General features: G+C 36.9%; 1 protein-coding gene across 1 annotated transcript in view; it reads right to left on the bottom strand.

Moving 5' to 3' along the window:
- LOC145999679 (telomerase reverse transcriptase-like) overlaps positions 1–16,237 on the bottom strand; it is an 85,643-nt gene that overhangs the window by 60,896 nt on the left and 8,510 nt on the right. The window contains exon 2 of the mRNA XM_083136883.1: positions 894–2,674. Within this exon, the coding sequence (XP_082993009.1) occupies positions 894–2,674 (1,781 nt within the window). The remainder of the gene's footprint in view (positions 1–893; positions 2,675–16,237) is intronic.

Here is a 16,237-nt window from a genome sequence, read left to right as displayed (position 1 = left end):
AAAGTGAAATAATTCTTCCTAGATTCAGCAATATATTACTGATGCACATGTATTACAACATTTCAACACAAAATTAATAAAAACTAAAACATTCTACTGAAAAATTAAATTATTTCTAGTTGCACAGGTTGGGCGCTCTAGGAACATGATAAAACTCAAGTATAATTCCCGGTTTTCAAGGAGAACTTCCCAAAAAATTCAAGGGAACAAGCAGATGTGTTCTCTATTTCACCCTTGCGCATTACTGTCTCTCAACAACCCACACATACAGACACAAATATATTAACAATATAAAGGGTCTGCGAGTTCCAATATATCCAAAAAATTCTAATTCAATTAAACGTAGTGTATATATACTTAAAATATTTAATTTATGGTGGAGAGTTTACATTCGTATATATCACATACTCAGAATCGAAATATATCTACAAACACAAGTCACAAATGTTAAGGAATATACAAATCTAGGAAAAATTGTTAATTGTATGAGAAATTCAAACTCCAATTTACCAAATCAAGATAGCTTATGTTGCAATAATCTTCCATCTGTCGGATACATTGTTCTGACACCAACAAAGCATTGTATTTTCCATGCAACTTTCTTTTCTTTTCCTTCCTCAATAAAAATAAAAGCTAAACTGTGAAAAAAACTTGCCTCGGGACATTAATAAATATGTATAAATTCAATGGGATTTGCATTAAAAAAAAGTTCCAACTTTTCACATCTACAGAGAAAAATTCACACAGAATTCCCAGAATTCAAGGAATTCCCGGTGAGTAACCACCCTGTTGCAACAAGTTGCTGTCGGGATGGCCATAAATTGTGGTGACAGAACTAACAAACATTCAAAAATAATCAATAAATGAATGTAACTCTTTTCCTTCCAACTCACCTTGTACTTTTGATTATAGGTCGTACTCCATGCTTCTTTGGGATGAATCGCAGTCTTCCTCTTTCAATCTTTTTTTCATTCTTTTTAAATCCTTTATCTTGCTTTTCGCTTAATTTCTTCAAGCGCTCCTCTGACACCATTGCCTTCAAAGACTGCTCACGAACTTTGGCCCAATTGCTCTTGGGGTAGAACACTAGCTTGTTCTTCTCAAGTCCTGTTTCTGTGACATACAGGAAAGTTCTTAGGATGATAAAAATATAATTTTCCAACAGCCACAGAAACACTTTTGCGAAAACAACACCTCTTACGTTTCCATCGACCTTTTTCAGCCACTTGCATTTAGAAATTCTTATTCCAACCATTAATTGGTCCAAAGTAAAAGTTTGCCCTTTAGTTGCTCTCGTTAGTTTCTTCAATACGTCCAGGAAAATCTGATGGTTCTCTTCTGAACCAAAAAGCTCACTACATATTATATTCTTATCAATGGCCCTCAAGAAACTGAAAATTGTTTTCCACTCCACATAATGCTTAGTAGATTCAACTTCTGGGTTTATTTTCCTAGTATGCTTTACATGATACTTCAGACTCTCTTGGTAATGAAAATGTTTGTGACTCTTGATAAACTCTCTAAGAATACCCTGTAAATCACTGCATTGTGCAATTACTTTTTCTTCATCAACAAACTCCGCACGTCCACAGCCAACATCTTGGGACAGAACTTGTCGCAATAGTGACAGTGCACCTTCTTCATCTGCATTACACTTACTTAATATATGATGCGCAGGCCATTTTTCACATGTATTATTTGAATATAAAAATGACAAGTTTATAACTTGATCATATCTAAAACATTCTTTTGGTTTTGAATCAGACCTAGTAATCTTTTCAGTACCAGCCGCTGGCTGCTTCTTTTCAACTCCTGTTGCACCTTGTCTTTCTACATGTTCTTTCGCAGGCAATGCCTCTTTACTACTATCGACTTGAGCTGGTCTTCCAGCTTGTTGACTCCTTGTCTCTTGTTCCTGACCAGAGAGTTTAAACCTTTTGGTGCCTGTTGGGGATGCTGCTTCAGCTGCCCGTTTCCTATTAATTTTCTGAGGCACTTTGCAATCACATGGTTTGTGTTTTGACTGACTTTCCTTCCCAATTGATCCATCTTGGTTTGAACTGCAATCTGACTTACTATATGCATATGATACACTCTTTACTACTTTTGTGCAGGTGCCGTAATTTTCTTTGAACAATGGATCATTGGATTTCTTACTTGATAATTTATCTTTTGGATTCTTACTATCAGAAGTTTCACGCACATTGGTGGTCACTGATTTTTTGTCCAATGTCAATGCATTTACGTCTGTCAGAGCCACAATTACTCCTCTCCTAATCTCTAAACAAATTACACAATCAATTAGCATATATTTGAAGAGCACTGTTCCCAGGACATTATAGAAGTTCTCCCACTTCTTTGAGTTTAAAATATCACACACGCTGAATAAGATATTACCATCTTTGAAATATTTTACACTGTCTTCCAAACTTCCAGAGAAACGGGCAAGAACGTAAACTTTGAAATCAGCCCAAGGCATTAGTTTTTCTACGTTATAAGGTGGAGTTGGTGGTTTCTTGTAACTTTTAGCACAGAGTAGAAGGTTTCTTTCTGGAAGTGCATCAAGAATTTCTTTGAATTTCTGGTCTGTAACACCCTCACGTATCAAAGTTTCTATAGGGATAACCCTGTATCCAGACTTTCGAAGTAAATCCATTTTGAAATGCAAATACAGCTGTGAAAATAAAAGAAAAGGGAGGTTTTAATGGAAAATTTCAAAATAAATTTTAAAAAAAATTAAATCTGGTAAATATAATAAGCACACACAAAACAACTAAATGGGAACAAACTTGGAAAAACTATTATTTTTGATAGCTTATTTTCATACAAATTAGGACCTCCCTGACAGTGTAGTGGTAAAGCTGTAATTATAGTTGCCCTAGAATTAAAGGGTACCAGGTTTGATCTCTGGTGGAGACACATAGTGATTCAGATCCCACTTGAAATTGTAGGACCACTTCCAATTAGGCTATCTGAGCTGAAAGTAGACTTTAGGGGAAAAGTGGCAATTTCCCCCGAGGTCCATCTGAGGCAACAGGTCACTGTTGCCAACTTAAGCTCTTTTGGAGCCAGATCTGGCTCTTTCATGCACTTGTTTGGCTGTGAACTGTGGCACCTCCCCCCCCCCCCCCCCATGGCCCACTAAGATGCCATCACTGACTCCGGCCCACATAGCTCAACTTTTGCCATGAGTATACATTGTGGACGTGACGTAATATTATTATATTGGCTACATTGCCCCACCCCCTTTTATCTCCCCAGCTACTTTTTTATAGTGCCGTGGCTGACATGAAGATGACATAATATTGTTATCCGGGAATATTTTATTTTCGATTTCATACGACCATCAGTGCATTATTGAGATGGGTGATGCCACCAGATCTAGACGGTGAAAACTAAGAATAAATTGTCATCACTTTAAAGGTAATGGCTATAGCAGCATCTCCCACCCCTTTGACAACAAAAAACAGTCTAGGATGCACTTTATCCAGCCTTCCTAAATCTAGCTCCTTGAAAGTCTACTTTATCTCCATTTAAGGTGAAATTTAGCTCCATTATGCACATCAGGTTTGGCACACTGCCAAGATGGCCATAGGAGGCAAGCAGAAATGGATTACGCTTATGGGAAAATTATTTTATTTGTTCTCTCAGGAATATGAAACATCCAATGACGTAGAAACGTACATGGACCAAAAAAGGAGTCATACGAAAAGTCAAAACTCCCATTCGATTAACCATAACTTGAAGTTGAAGTTGATTCCTCATAAGGAATACATGGGATTCTGTACATACTTATTTATCATATTTTTGAAACATCGTGTCTAGCCTAACAATCACCTTAAAACCTGCTTCCACTTGCAACAAGGAGAGAAATTCATACTCTCTGGTATAGTGAAGGTTTTTTCAGTAGCAGTGCCCATTCTGACTATATTGAAATAAATTCACAACTGGTGCGAAATTGTCACTCTTTCCCTTAAATAGACAAAGGTACAATCATACAAATTAAAATCTATAGACAAAGTATAATACTGAGGAAAATCAAGAGAATTATATTGATGACTGACTGGTTGTGGAGAGTGGGGCAAGTGTGAAAGGTACAGAAAGTCCATCCTAGCTGGATCATAAGGCACCTGTAGTAAATGACCCCATGAAAGGGTAGGTGCATCAACATTTTAATTGGATATGTCTATTTTAGAACTTCCTGCTGGTTTGTGGTAGCCCTGGCAGCATTAGCTCACAGATAGTGTTGATTTAATAAAACATGTGGCACATATTCAAGAATGATTTTTACTCTGTGCTCTATAAGTTTCTGACAGTTGCAGCTACAGATTATGTGTGTGTATGTGTTGATTGATTGATTTGGTGTTTTAAATCCACTTTATGCACACTAAAGCTAATAGGTACTGAACCTACAGTTTAAAGTAGGATCCAAACCACTATGTGCTTCCACCGGGAATCAAACCCAAGACCTCTGGATTGCAAAGCAATGATTCTACCACTGTGCCATCTGGGAGGTTACATGTGCTACTTGTTATAATAGGATAATACACCTAGATCAGTAACAGAAAGTCAACAATAAAGGAAAGATACTGTTATATTTTGTTCCTGCTACCATGAATAATACATTTGAAATAATATTCACCTAATCTGGTTTGATTCCTGTTTATGGATTGATTGACCTTATTCCCTACAACTGATTTGAAGGAGGGGGGTTATTCAAGCCTGGATAAAGACAGATTTTCGTGATGCAACTAAAAATCAATGTGAACATTTAAGCTAGAGTGACACAGAAAGCAATCTAAATATAAAAGTATACTTCTGGGGGAAAAAATAATATTTAATATACATACAAGAGAAAAGCACCAAAGAAAAGCTTTCTTCCCCGGTGGTCACCCAACCAAGTACTGAACCAGCATGATGCTGCTTGACTTCGTGCGCTGGGTGGAGTTGGCGGTTTCTTCAGTTTGGCCGGAGCAACTTGTACATCCAGTGGACTGGATGGACTCTGCCTATGATGCTAACTGTCAGATTGGAGTGATAAGGCTGCATTGCCCAGAACTTCGTCCATTCCCTCAACATAAATTCAAAGGGTGTGTTTTGGTCGAGGTCTTCATGCAACTGAAAGGTTCTTACATAGTGGTCTGCTCCGGAGGGTTCGCGGGCCTCCCCCATGACGCAGTGGTAGCGTCACTGCCTTGTAATCAAGGGGTCCCGGGTTTGATACCGGGTGGAGGCACAAGTGGTTCAGATCCCACTTTAAACTGTAGGTCCAGTCCCGATAGCCTTACGTGCATAAAGTGGACTTAAAACACCAACTCAAACCAAATCAAACCAAACCGGAGGGTTCGGTTTTGCACATGTTGAAGCTGGGCGAACCGTGCAGCCATATAACACAGGAGTAGGGGATAAGTGACCTGATGACCATTTCAAGACTGTCAAATGAGTAGGGAGTGGCTTTTGAAGATTGGATACAGTCGTTCAGTTTGCTGTGTACCATTGTTCACAGTCTTTCGGGTCTCTGGTGAAGGTGAGTCTTCATCCAGAATTCCAAGGTACTTCGCGGAGTCTGCAAAAGTATCATCACTGGTGGAGGGGGAGACGGGGTTGGAATCTTTTCCTCTCTTTAATAAAGAGGACAACCATTTTCTTTTTAGAATTGACTCTGATGGCCTACTTCATAGCCCACTCTTGGTACTGTTGAATGTAGCATTGCATGGGTGTTTCACACTTGACGAAAAGATGGCTGTATTGTACAGCCACATGTCTGCTGTGTAGTGTGTGCCTAATATGGGTCAAAATATGCAGCCTTGCAGCATGCTGGCCATGACTGGTTGAGGACTGAGGATGAACCTCACGATGATCTCTTGGTCTCAGGAATGGGTGAAGAAGCTGAACTTCCTGGGCTGTAAAGCCAAAGCATTGTAGCTTACAAAGCAGGCTGTCATGCCAGACCCTGTTGAACACCTCCAGATTTAGGGGGTAGAGTATTAATAATTTTAATTAGGTATCCTATACCTTTGGGATCATTTACAATAAAATGAGCTAGTTTATTGCTAATCATGTCTACAATACTCATTTTCTCATTCTAAAAGTTGTTGTTCCCAGCATTTTCCTCCTCTGCTATAACCAGCAATCTATCTATGAGTTTTCTCACATCATCTACCCTCACAAATTCTTTAGGTAAAGTATTGTATTGCTTGATACCACTACCAGTTTTGAGTTGGTTCCAGATAGGTTTAATAAGATTCTTGTATTTGTCCCCACTGCTCGATTCAACACAATTTTGAGTGGCATCGTTATTTTGATATAAGGCATCAGATAGTATCAAAATATCTGAGTAACTCTGATAATCTTCTTCTGTAAAATTCTTTGGTTGTTTGGTTGTAAAATTCTTTTTTATGTTGTCCCCTTCAAATGTTACTCTAGATTTCCCAATTTTATATACCACACCCTCGTTTGTTTCCATGGTCGGATACAACCCAAACACTTACTCTTTTTCAAATTTGCCTGTACTCAGGTAATCTCTTGCCAAGGGACCAAACTCGATTATCTCTGGTTCACTTATAGCTTTAGTAGGTGGCTGTTGGAGGGTCAGAGGAGTGTGGATACTAGATAAAGGGGTAGGTGGAAAATCTGCATAATTTTTAGCAGTATGAGGTACCAATTCATTTATGAGATTTTTATTATGTTCTATGACACCCTTAATCTCTTTACCGAGACCACTGATTGCATTGGTTGGTCCTGACGTTTGTGTTGTTCATAAACTCCTCGATTCTCAATTTCCAACCTTTGAAACATTTGGACAGGTAATCATGTAAATTTAAATTATCTTCAATTTTATGTTTTGACATATTTATTTTTTGATTAGAGGTTATTTTTTTATTATTTCAACGTTCAAAAAATCGTTGATTTTATTTCTAAATTTTCCATTGTTAGGTTTTCTAGTCATGTTGATGGTAACAAATCCAAAATCATCATTGTTCCAACAAAATGAACAGAATTTTGAAAATTGGTTATAATTTAAGTCACCCCCCACGTAAAAATCATATACATGTTTCAAATTAGTGTGATCTTGACGAAACAAACAAATTAGGTTTGTATTATCTCGTAGTAATTGTCTAGGAATTTTGGAATAAGTTTGAGCAGTCTATTTCTTTGTGACGACCCTGTGTAAAGAAATTTCGGATTTCGGTTTGATTTTCTAAAATGATGTAATCGAAAACTACAACAGAATTTTTCAAACAATCATTGAGAGGTTTTACTTTTGATGCAAATGTAGCTATGTTAAGTCCCTCGTACAGCTTCATGAGTTGCTTGTACTTTGGTTGTTCTAAACTTTTAGAGAATACATACAGGTGTCTATTTTCCCAATCTAGCTAATTAGGAGCTAGCAGGAAATTATCTACCAGCAGAGTGGTTTTTCCAAAACCTGAGGGACCTACAATGAGGCACCATATATTATCGGGTAACAACTCCCCATTTTTTTTACTAGTTTCCACTAAATCTGGTAAACACTGTACCACATTCCATGTTGGTGTCAAATAATCAAATGGTTTGCTTCTACCCAACTTCTTTATTTATTTGTTTATTGAAATTTCCAGTACAGCAGAAGCCATTTTAAACCAGAAAGAAACAACAGTAAAACAATAGACTAAGATTAAAAACAAAAGAACGGATAACATAAAATAAACAAAAATAAAACAAGCCAAAAAAAAAGTATCAAGGTAAAAAGATCAGTTTCACAAAAGCATTACTTATGTACAATTTTTTTCTATGTTGCTGATAAAAAATGAATATGAAGTGAATATATCTATTTGGTTTGAGATTATATTGAACTGATTCGATAGCCTATGGAATAGTGATCGTTGTATGAGTGAGAGCCTGAGAGTTGTAGTGTGGAAAGTTTCCTTGCTCCGTGTTTTATGTCTAGACACTCTGAGTGAGAGTTCGTGGAGTGGGATGCTGCATCTTAAGTTTCCATTTATAATCTTATACGAGGGGATATCAAAAAGTTTTAATTATCCCCCAGAATTTATTGAGTGATTTCGATGAAACTTCGCTTCTGTAGTCATTAGACCTTCTATGTGTTCTGTAGTGAAAATTATTAATGTGTGTTATTTCTGTTCTTTATAGGTGGCGCTAGTTGTCAGTAAAGTGCAAAATGGAGAAGATCGAAGCTCGCAGCGTTATTAAGTTTCTGCATTTGAAGGGTCACAACGTCCGCCAAATTCATGAAGAAATGAAAGTTGTGTATGGTGGTGATTGTCCATCCTATGACACTATTGTGAGGTGGAAGAGACATTTCCAAACAGGTCACATGTCTGTTACAGATGAACCTAGATCTGGACACCCATCATCCACGGATGATGCCGCCACAGTGAAGAAAATCGAGGATCTGATACTGGAAGATCGACGCATAACTATCCAAAACATCATGCGACAAAGTGGACTGTTATGGTAGTGTTTGGAATATTATTCATAAGGAATTGCATATGTCTAAGGTTTCGGCCCGCTGGGTTTCGCGTTTGCTCACTCCTCTTCAGAGACAAACACGGCGTGACATGTCGAGTCAGATGTTGAACATTTTGGAACAAAACGAGGAAGATTTTTTTGCCCGTATGATAACTATGGATGAATGTTGGATCTACCTATATGATCCTGAGACAAAAGAGATGAGCAAACAATGGAAGCACCCCTCGTCCCCTCCCCCCAAAAAAAGCAAAGGTGCAAAAGTCTGCTGGGAAGGTCATGCTCTCAGTGTTTTGGGATTGTCATGGGGTCATCCTTACAGACTATCTTCGGAAGGGAGAAACTATCACTGGGACATACTACTGCTCAGCTGGGAGAAATGTGTAACTCTGCATGGTGACTATGTAGAGAAGTCACAATAAAAGGATATAAAACTCAACTTTCTGTCTCAATTATTTCATGGGGATAATTACAACTTTTTGATACCCCCTCCTATAGCAATTTCATATCTGCAATGTATCTACAAGTTTCTGGAGTATTAATATGCAGTTTTACAAGCAGATCTCTCTTAGGCAGGTGTCTCAGGGCAGGCACTCTATATCGAACGATGGAGAGGAAAAAGCTGAGAACACTGTCGATCTTGGAGGTATGAGAATGGGCAGCCATGTTCCAGATTGGTGAACAATATTCTAGAATGGGGGACACAAATATCTTGAAGTAAATGGAAAGTGCTTTCGGGTTATTGATTTCGGTGAATCTGTAAAGTAGGCCTAGCATATGCATTGCCTTTTTTGTGATGGTTGATATGTGATTATCGAAATTTAGTTTTGAATCTATGAGGATACCTAGATCTCGGTGTTGTGCTTCTTTTGCTAGAGGGAGGTCGGTGAGTGTATAATTGCCTTCAAGAATGTTTTGTTTCAATGAAATTGTTATGTATGAGCATTTAGAAGGGTTTGTGGACAGTTTCCATCGCTTACACCATTCAGAGAATCTGTTAATGTCATTTTGGAGAATTTGCATGTCTGATGGCTGTTTTATTTCTCATAATCTTGCAATCATCGGCAAACATTAGAATTGTGCTTGAGATGGGGGAATTAAAGAGGTCTGTGAGATCATCCGGATATAATACAAATAACAGAGGGCCAAGAACGCTTCCTTGCGGCACACCAGATATAACAGGAAGCCAGTTAGAATGAGTTCCAGGAAGTATAACGCGTTGTTGTCTATTTCTTAGATAGTCCTTCACTAATTTTAACGTGTTTCCAGTTATGTTAAATCTGTTAGATAATTTATTCAGTCAATAGTGGTGATCCACTGAATCAAAAGCTTTGGACAGATCAAAGTAAACAACATCTAACTGATTACGATTAGTAATTGCATTTATGGCACAGGATTGCATACAAGACAGATTGGTAAGGCATGAAGAATTTGGAAGAAAGCCATGTTGTGCTGAGTTAATGTAAGGGGATGTGAATTTCAGAAGTCTTTTTTTCAGAATTTTTTCACAGACAATAGCAAGTGAGGAAAGGAGAGAAATGGGCCTATAACATGTAGTATCGTTAGCATTGCCAGATTTAAAAATAGGAATGATATTTGCTATCTACCATTGAGTGGGAAAGCAGCCTTCAGAGAAGCACCTATTGTATAACATTGCAAGAGGAGTAGCTAGTGAGTGAGCTGTTTTTTGAAGGAAAATAGTAGGAATATTGTCTGGTCCAGATGCTCAGTGAGAAGAAAAGGAGGTAAGGAAGTGCAAGACTTCACCTGGTTCTGTAAAGATGGTAGAAAGAGAGTGAGAGCAGATAGATTTGATAGGCGGGTGATCTAAAACATCATTTGAAACAAAATTATTTTGAAATGTTAGATTGAATAGTTCAGCTCTATCATTACCAACAGCTGAAACATCATTGTGTGTTACTTCTAAAGGGATGCGCTTGGCTTGTCTTCGTGAATTTATTAATGTCCAGAATCTCTTTGAATTAGTAAAGAGTTTGTTTGTGACTGTGTTGACATATTCGGTGTATTTCTGTTTCATAAAGTCTTTACTATGCTTTCGAAGTGCTTTGAAAGTGTTGTGTGTGTGGGGATTGGGGAAACATTTCCACAGTTGCCATGCTCTCTTTTTGTTAAGTAACAGATGCTGAAACTCTCTATCAAACCAAGGGGGGGGGGGGGACTTTTTACTTTTCATTGTTTTATGTGGCACATAGTCCTGAATTAGGGCATGAATTACGTCCGTAAACAGTTCAACAGCCTCAGTCATGGTCCCTTCGGAGAGCAGGTTCCAATTGAAAAGGTCAATGGCTCGACAGACGGTGTCCCATGGCATTTTCTTCCACAAACGAGTCTTATGCCTGGGACGTGCAGAAGGGGAGCTTCGCGCTTTCACTGGAATTTCGAAAATAGCACAAAGCGACTCATGGTCTGACTGAACAAGATCCAACGAGGGTGTAACCTCACAGTTTTCAAAAGAGGAGAGAATGTAATCAAGGTTTTTGTCCTTTCTGGTGTTGTGCATATTGAGCTGAAGAAGACCCAGTCCATGTATAAAATTGTCTATGAACCAGTCTTCGTCTCCAGTGGTTGGTATGCCATTTACAGGATTATTCCACTTTATATGCATATTAAAATCCCCACACAAAATAACTTCGTGGCTGGATAGAGCTGCCAGAGTAGATTCATAGCAACACTCTAAGAGTTCTTTGGGACTTTGCCTATGAGGCCGATAGAAACAACCTATAAGCATTTTTCTATGGTGGTTTGTACTTACATCTACCCAGAGTAATACGCAGTCTCATTGTAAATCCAGTCGTATCTTGCTGGGCCACTTCTTGTTCACACACACCATAACACCACCACCACCACGCATTTCACGATCTTTGCGATAAACATTGAACTGCGGAATTTCAGCACACGAGATATCAGAATTGAGCCATGACTCACTAAAGCACACACAGTCGTATTCCGAGAACTCAGCCATCATTAGTTCACAGTCCAAAAACTTATTTTTTAGGCACTGCACGTTTTGATAGTAAAGGTGAAATGCACTATCACTTGATGTTGTTATCCCTGTAGACGTCCCTGGTCCAGGTTAAAGTTCGACGTCTCCATGGAGCAATAGCAGGAGGAAGAGATGCTGGAGCATGCACTTCCTGGCGGAGGTCCCGGGTGAGGCTTTTCTCGAAGCGCCCTTGCACGCGCTCGCCCCTCGAACAGCACAAAGCGTTGGGAAAGCACTCAGAGCTTTCAAATAACTGTCATAGAGCAGATCTTCACATATGTTCACATCGTTAACTGCAATTTCACAAGGCGGAAAACACTTTTTCACTATGCAGATTCGTACTAGCACAAGCATAAAACAGATAAAGAGCGGAGCTACAAATTTCGCACAGCCTGCACTCGGCGCCATCTTGACTTACTTTAACATACAATTTATTATTTTTCTTACGTAATATTTTCTCAATTAAATATGTGTCTCGATATTTTGTTTTACTAAGTTCCTCTTCATAGAATCTCCCCTTCAATATTTTATTATAATTATCTTTTATGATATATATGCATTTCTATTCCCTGATAAAACTTGAACTACAGTGAATTTTTTTGTAAATCCCTTCTCAAATAAATGTTTGAATTTACTTACTCTCACCTGTTCACCTATTTTGTATTTTAGTTTCTTGGTAGTGTACTTATATTTTTGACAATAAACAGTAGAAATCAACCTAGACTCATCAGACTCGGTTACCTCAGCAGGTTTCATTTGAATAGTTCTGTGTACTGAATTATTATAATTATGAACTAGCTCGGGTAAAATTTGTACCCATTTATAGTTACCCTGTAGAGTAAAATGCCTCCACATGCGATTTTTTAATGTTCTGTTGAATCGTTCCACTATACTGGCTTTAAGATCACTGTATGTAGAATAATGTTTAGTATTATGTTGATTCATTAACTTGGTAAATGTGGAATTGTAAAATTCTTTTCCTCTGTCTGTCTGTAAATAATTCGGTATCCTACCTTGCTCAAAAATAAATTTCAAAGCCTCGGTAACACACGTACCTCTCTTAGATTTTAAAGGAATAGGCCAAGAATATTTACTGAATGTATCAATAACTGTGAGCATATATTTGTAACCATGATTTACCTTATGTAATTTTTACCGTGGAATTTCTCTACTCTCAACAACATATAAAATATTATCTAACATTCTTTTAACAAGATTAACCCCATATGCTAATGAAATTAAAGGTGATTATCAAAGTGGATTTAAACGCAACAGATCAACTACAGATCAAATTTTTCACATCAGACAGACACTTGAAAAGAAGTGGGAATATAATCAAAATGTCCATCAGCTATTCATTGATTTCAAAAAAGCATATGATTCGGTCAAAAGAGATAAATTATATAATATATTAGTAGAGTTTGGAATACCTAAGAAGTTTGTTAGTATGATAAAAATATGTACCAGTGAAACAGAAAGTAAAATTCGTGTGGGTATTAATATTTCTGACAAATTTACAATTCATGATGGGTTAAAACAAGGAGATGCATTATCTCCATTGCTCTTTAATTTTGCCTTAGAATATGCTGTTAGCAAGGTAAAAGAAACTAAACAAGGACTAAAATTAAATGGTGTGACTCAGTTGTTAGCATATGCAGATGATGTAGACTTACTGGGGGATGATGTGAATACAATTAAGAATAATGCTAAAATATTATTCAAAACTGCTAAAGAGATAGGTTTGGAAGTTAACAAAGAGAAAACTAAATATATGCTTACAGACCAAAACCAAGTGTTAGGTAATAATCCAAATCTAATTATTGATAACAACTCGTTTGAACCAGTTTCCAAATTCAAATACTTAGGAGTAATATTAACAAATGAAAATTATATTAAAGAGGAAATAAAAAGTAGGCTTAATTCAGGAAATGCATGTTACTTCTCTCTTCATAAACTTTTGTCTTATCGTTTAATATCTAAGAAACTAAAAGTTAAAATATACAAAACAGTAATTTTGCCTGTAGTATTATATGGGTGTGAAACTTGGTCCCTTACATTGAAAGAGCAACATAAATTGAGAGTATTTGAAAATAGGATCCTTAGGAAAATATTTGGACCTAAAAGGGATGAGGAGACAGGTGAGTGGAGAAGGTTACATAATTTAGAACTTCATAATTTGTATTCATGTCCAGACATTATTAGAATAATTAAATCAAGAAGACTTAGGTGGGCAGGCCATGTGGCACGAATGGAAGAGGAAAGACGAGTTTACAGGATTCTTGTTGGGAAACCTGATGGTAAGAGACCAGTAGGAAGGCCAAGACGAAGATGGAGGGACAACGTCGAGATGGACCTAAGGGAAATCGGTAGGGATGGAAAAGAGTATATATATCTTACTCAAGATAGGGACAGATGGAAGGCCTGTGTTGCTGCAGCCATGAACCTTCGGGTTTAAGAAGGCTAGAGAGTTAGTTAATTTTTTTAAAGTTCCTGTGCTCATTTCTATCAAATCAGCTTGAAACAAATCGTCTATACCTTTTGTTACATTCAGTCGTTTGTAGTTGCGACGAGCTGGTCTGTGTAATTCACTAACTATATCTTGATTTGACATCTGGTTTTATAAGAAAATATGACATAAAATGGATTATTTTCAGGGTATAATTGTTTCACTTCACATAATAATTGGTCACCAGCCTCCACATGAAAACCAGATAATTGTTCATCCTCATGTATTTTATATTTCTTTACAGATTCATCCCAATATGCAATAGGTATCTGAAGTGCTCTGTACACACCATCTTTTCTCTGTGTGGTGAAACTTGGTACTTCTATATGTTTCCCCTTCTTCAGATTACCAAATTTTAAAAACCTAATATTACCATCAAGAAAAAATTCATGAGACTGAGTATAGAGATACAGTTTGTAAACATTACCTGCATTAATGTAAGTCCAGTGCTCTCGTACATTTGCTACACTCTCAAGTCTAACTATCTCAGCAGTAAAAAATTGATGTAATTCAATCTAATCTGCTTAATACTGTTTCTTGATATTCGTTTATGGTGCGCACCACTTCATCGTAGCTGGGTTTGATTTTTACATCGACATACAATTGTTTAAATTGTTCTTTGAGATCATGAAGTTGCGAGGTAAAACTTGATAAAGCAGATTCTTGACTTGTTTCGAGGGTACTGATTTGTAGGTTAATGTTAGAAATAATCTTCTGTAAATTTTCTACAAGTTTTAATTTGGTACTTTGGCTTGCAAGATCGTGTACCTGACTTCTGATTTCTTCAAACAATGCATGAAGTTCATTGACTATCTGGTTGGTAGGCAAAGTAGCGATGGTATCTTGAATTACAGCAATTTCCGCTTGAATGTTCTTGATGTCCTCTGACTTGAGTATTCGATTTACTGCTCTTTTTACAGATCTTAACTCCTGGGAAGTGGGTAAATTAGCTACAGTGTTTTGAAGTGTGGTCAAAGCTTGTTTGACAGTATCTAACTCTGTAGCATCTGCAACATTGCTCAAAGCATCTTTAAGTTGTTGTATGTCATCTTGTGTAGGCGTTGATTGTTGTAATATTTGTAATTTGTTTTAAATATCATCTATGAGATGACGAAAATGGGATAATTCAGATTCGGTATTAAGGTTTTCTAATTTAGTAATCTGTTCTTGAATTATGTTTAAAAGATTCGGATATGCTTGGCAACTTAAATTCCAAAGTTTCCTGTACATTTGTCAATTCATTTCTCATGGTTGTCAAAGTGTCTTCAATATGAGCTATGGTACCCTGTATCTTCCCGAAATCTTCATAAGTCTCCAACTGTAATTTGATATTGGCAACGCTGTGTGTGATAGCATTTAATTCAGAAGATGAAGGTAAATTATTGATAAAATCTTCCAACGTTTGCAGTTTGGCTTGAACTTCTGTTATGGGCCTGTGTAACTCATCAGTTTGCAATTCAATTGTAATATTTTCTAGTGTTGGAATTTCGAAAGATAGCAATTGTTCTCGTAATTCGAGAATACTAGCATTAAGCTGTTCGTACTGCTCTTGGGTTTTGATATTTTGAATAATAGAAAGCAAGTTCGGAACGAATAGTATTCGCTTGATTGTTTAATTCTTGTTTCAATTCATCTGAAGTGGTTGTTTGGAGTTGTCAAAATTTATTAAGTTCATTTTTCAATTTGGCTATGCTTTCTTCTAAATTTTGAACATTGTCAATTGAAGCTAAGTTAGTATATTTTTGGAGTAGGGATTTAAGTTCACCATCAATTTTTACTATGGGATTAATTAATTCAGTTTGGAGATTTGTAATCTCAGCTTGTATGTTTAAATTTAGTGAATTTTGTAAAATTAATAAATCTGATTTAAGTTTCTTAAGACGCTCGTTTAATCTGGCGATGTCGCTGGAATTATCTGGTATCTCTTGTCGTCGTCTATTTCCAAATATATCCATTGTTTTATTTATTTATTTTTATTTTTAATTTGTTTTCTTATTTTGGTTTTGCTTTTTTTATATATTCATGAGAGGATAAATTATTCTTATTTCAATGAAGAGAGGAATTAACTTATCATACTCCCCAATTATTTCAGCATAGAGGAAATCACCTGTTTCTACCTCGTATATTGTATTGGGAATCATATTATTGTGTTTAATCCTGTACAAATTTCTACCTATGTGTACAACTGCTGCATTGGATGAAGAGATACTTATTTGAATTTTCCCTGTGACAGGAATTTTATAAGATGTTTGGTTATT

This window comes from Lepisma saccharinum, chromosome 15 (genome assembly GCF_977018435.1).
Source record: "Lepisma saccharinum chromosome 15, izLepSacc3.1, whole genome shotgun sequence".
NCBI classification, from domain to species: Eukaryota; Metazoa; Arthropoda; class Insecta; order Zygentoma; family Lepismatidae; genus Lepisma; species Lepisma saccharinum.
The sequence above is the reverse complement of the archived record's forward strand: the minus strand, read 5'-3'. Positions and strand labels throughout refer to the sequence as shown.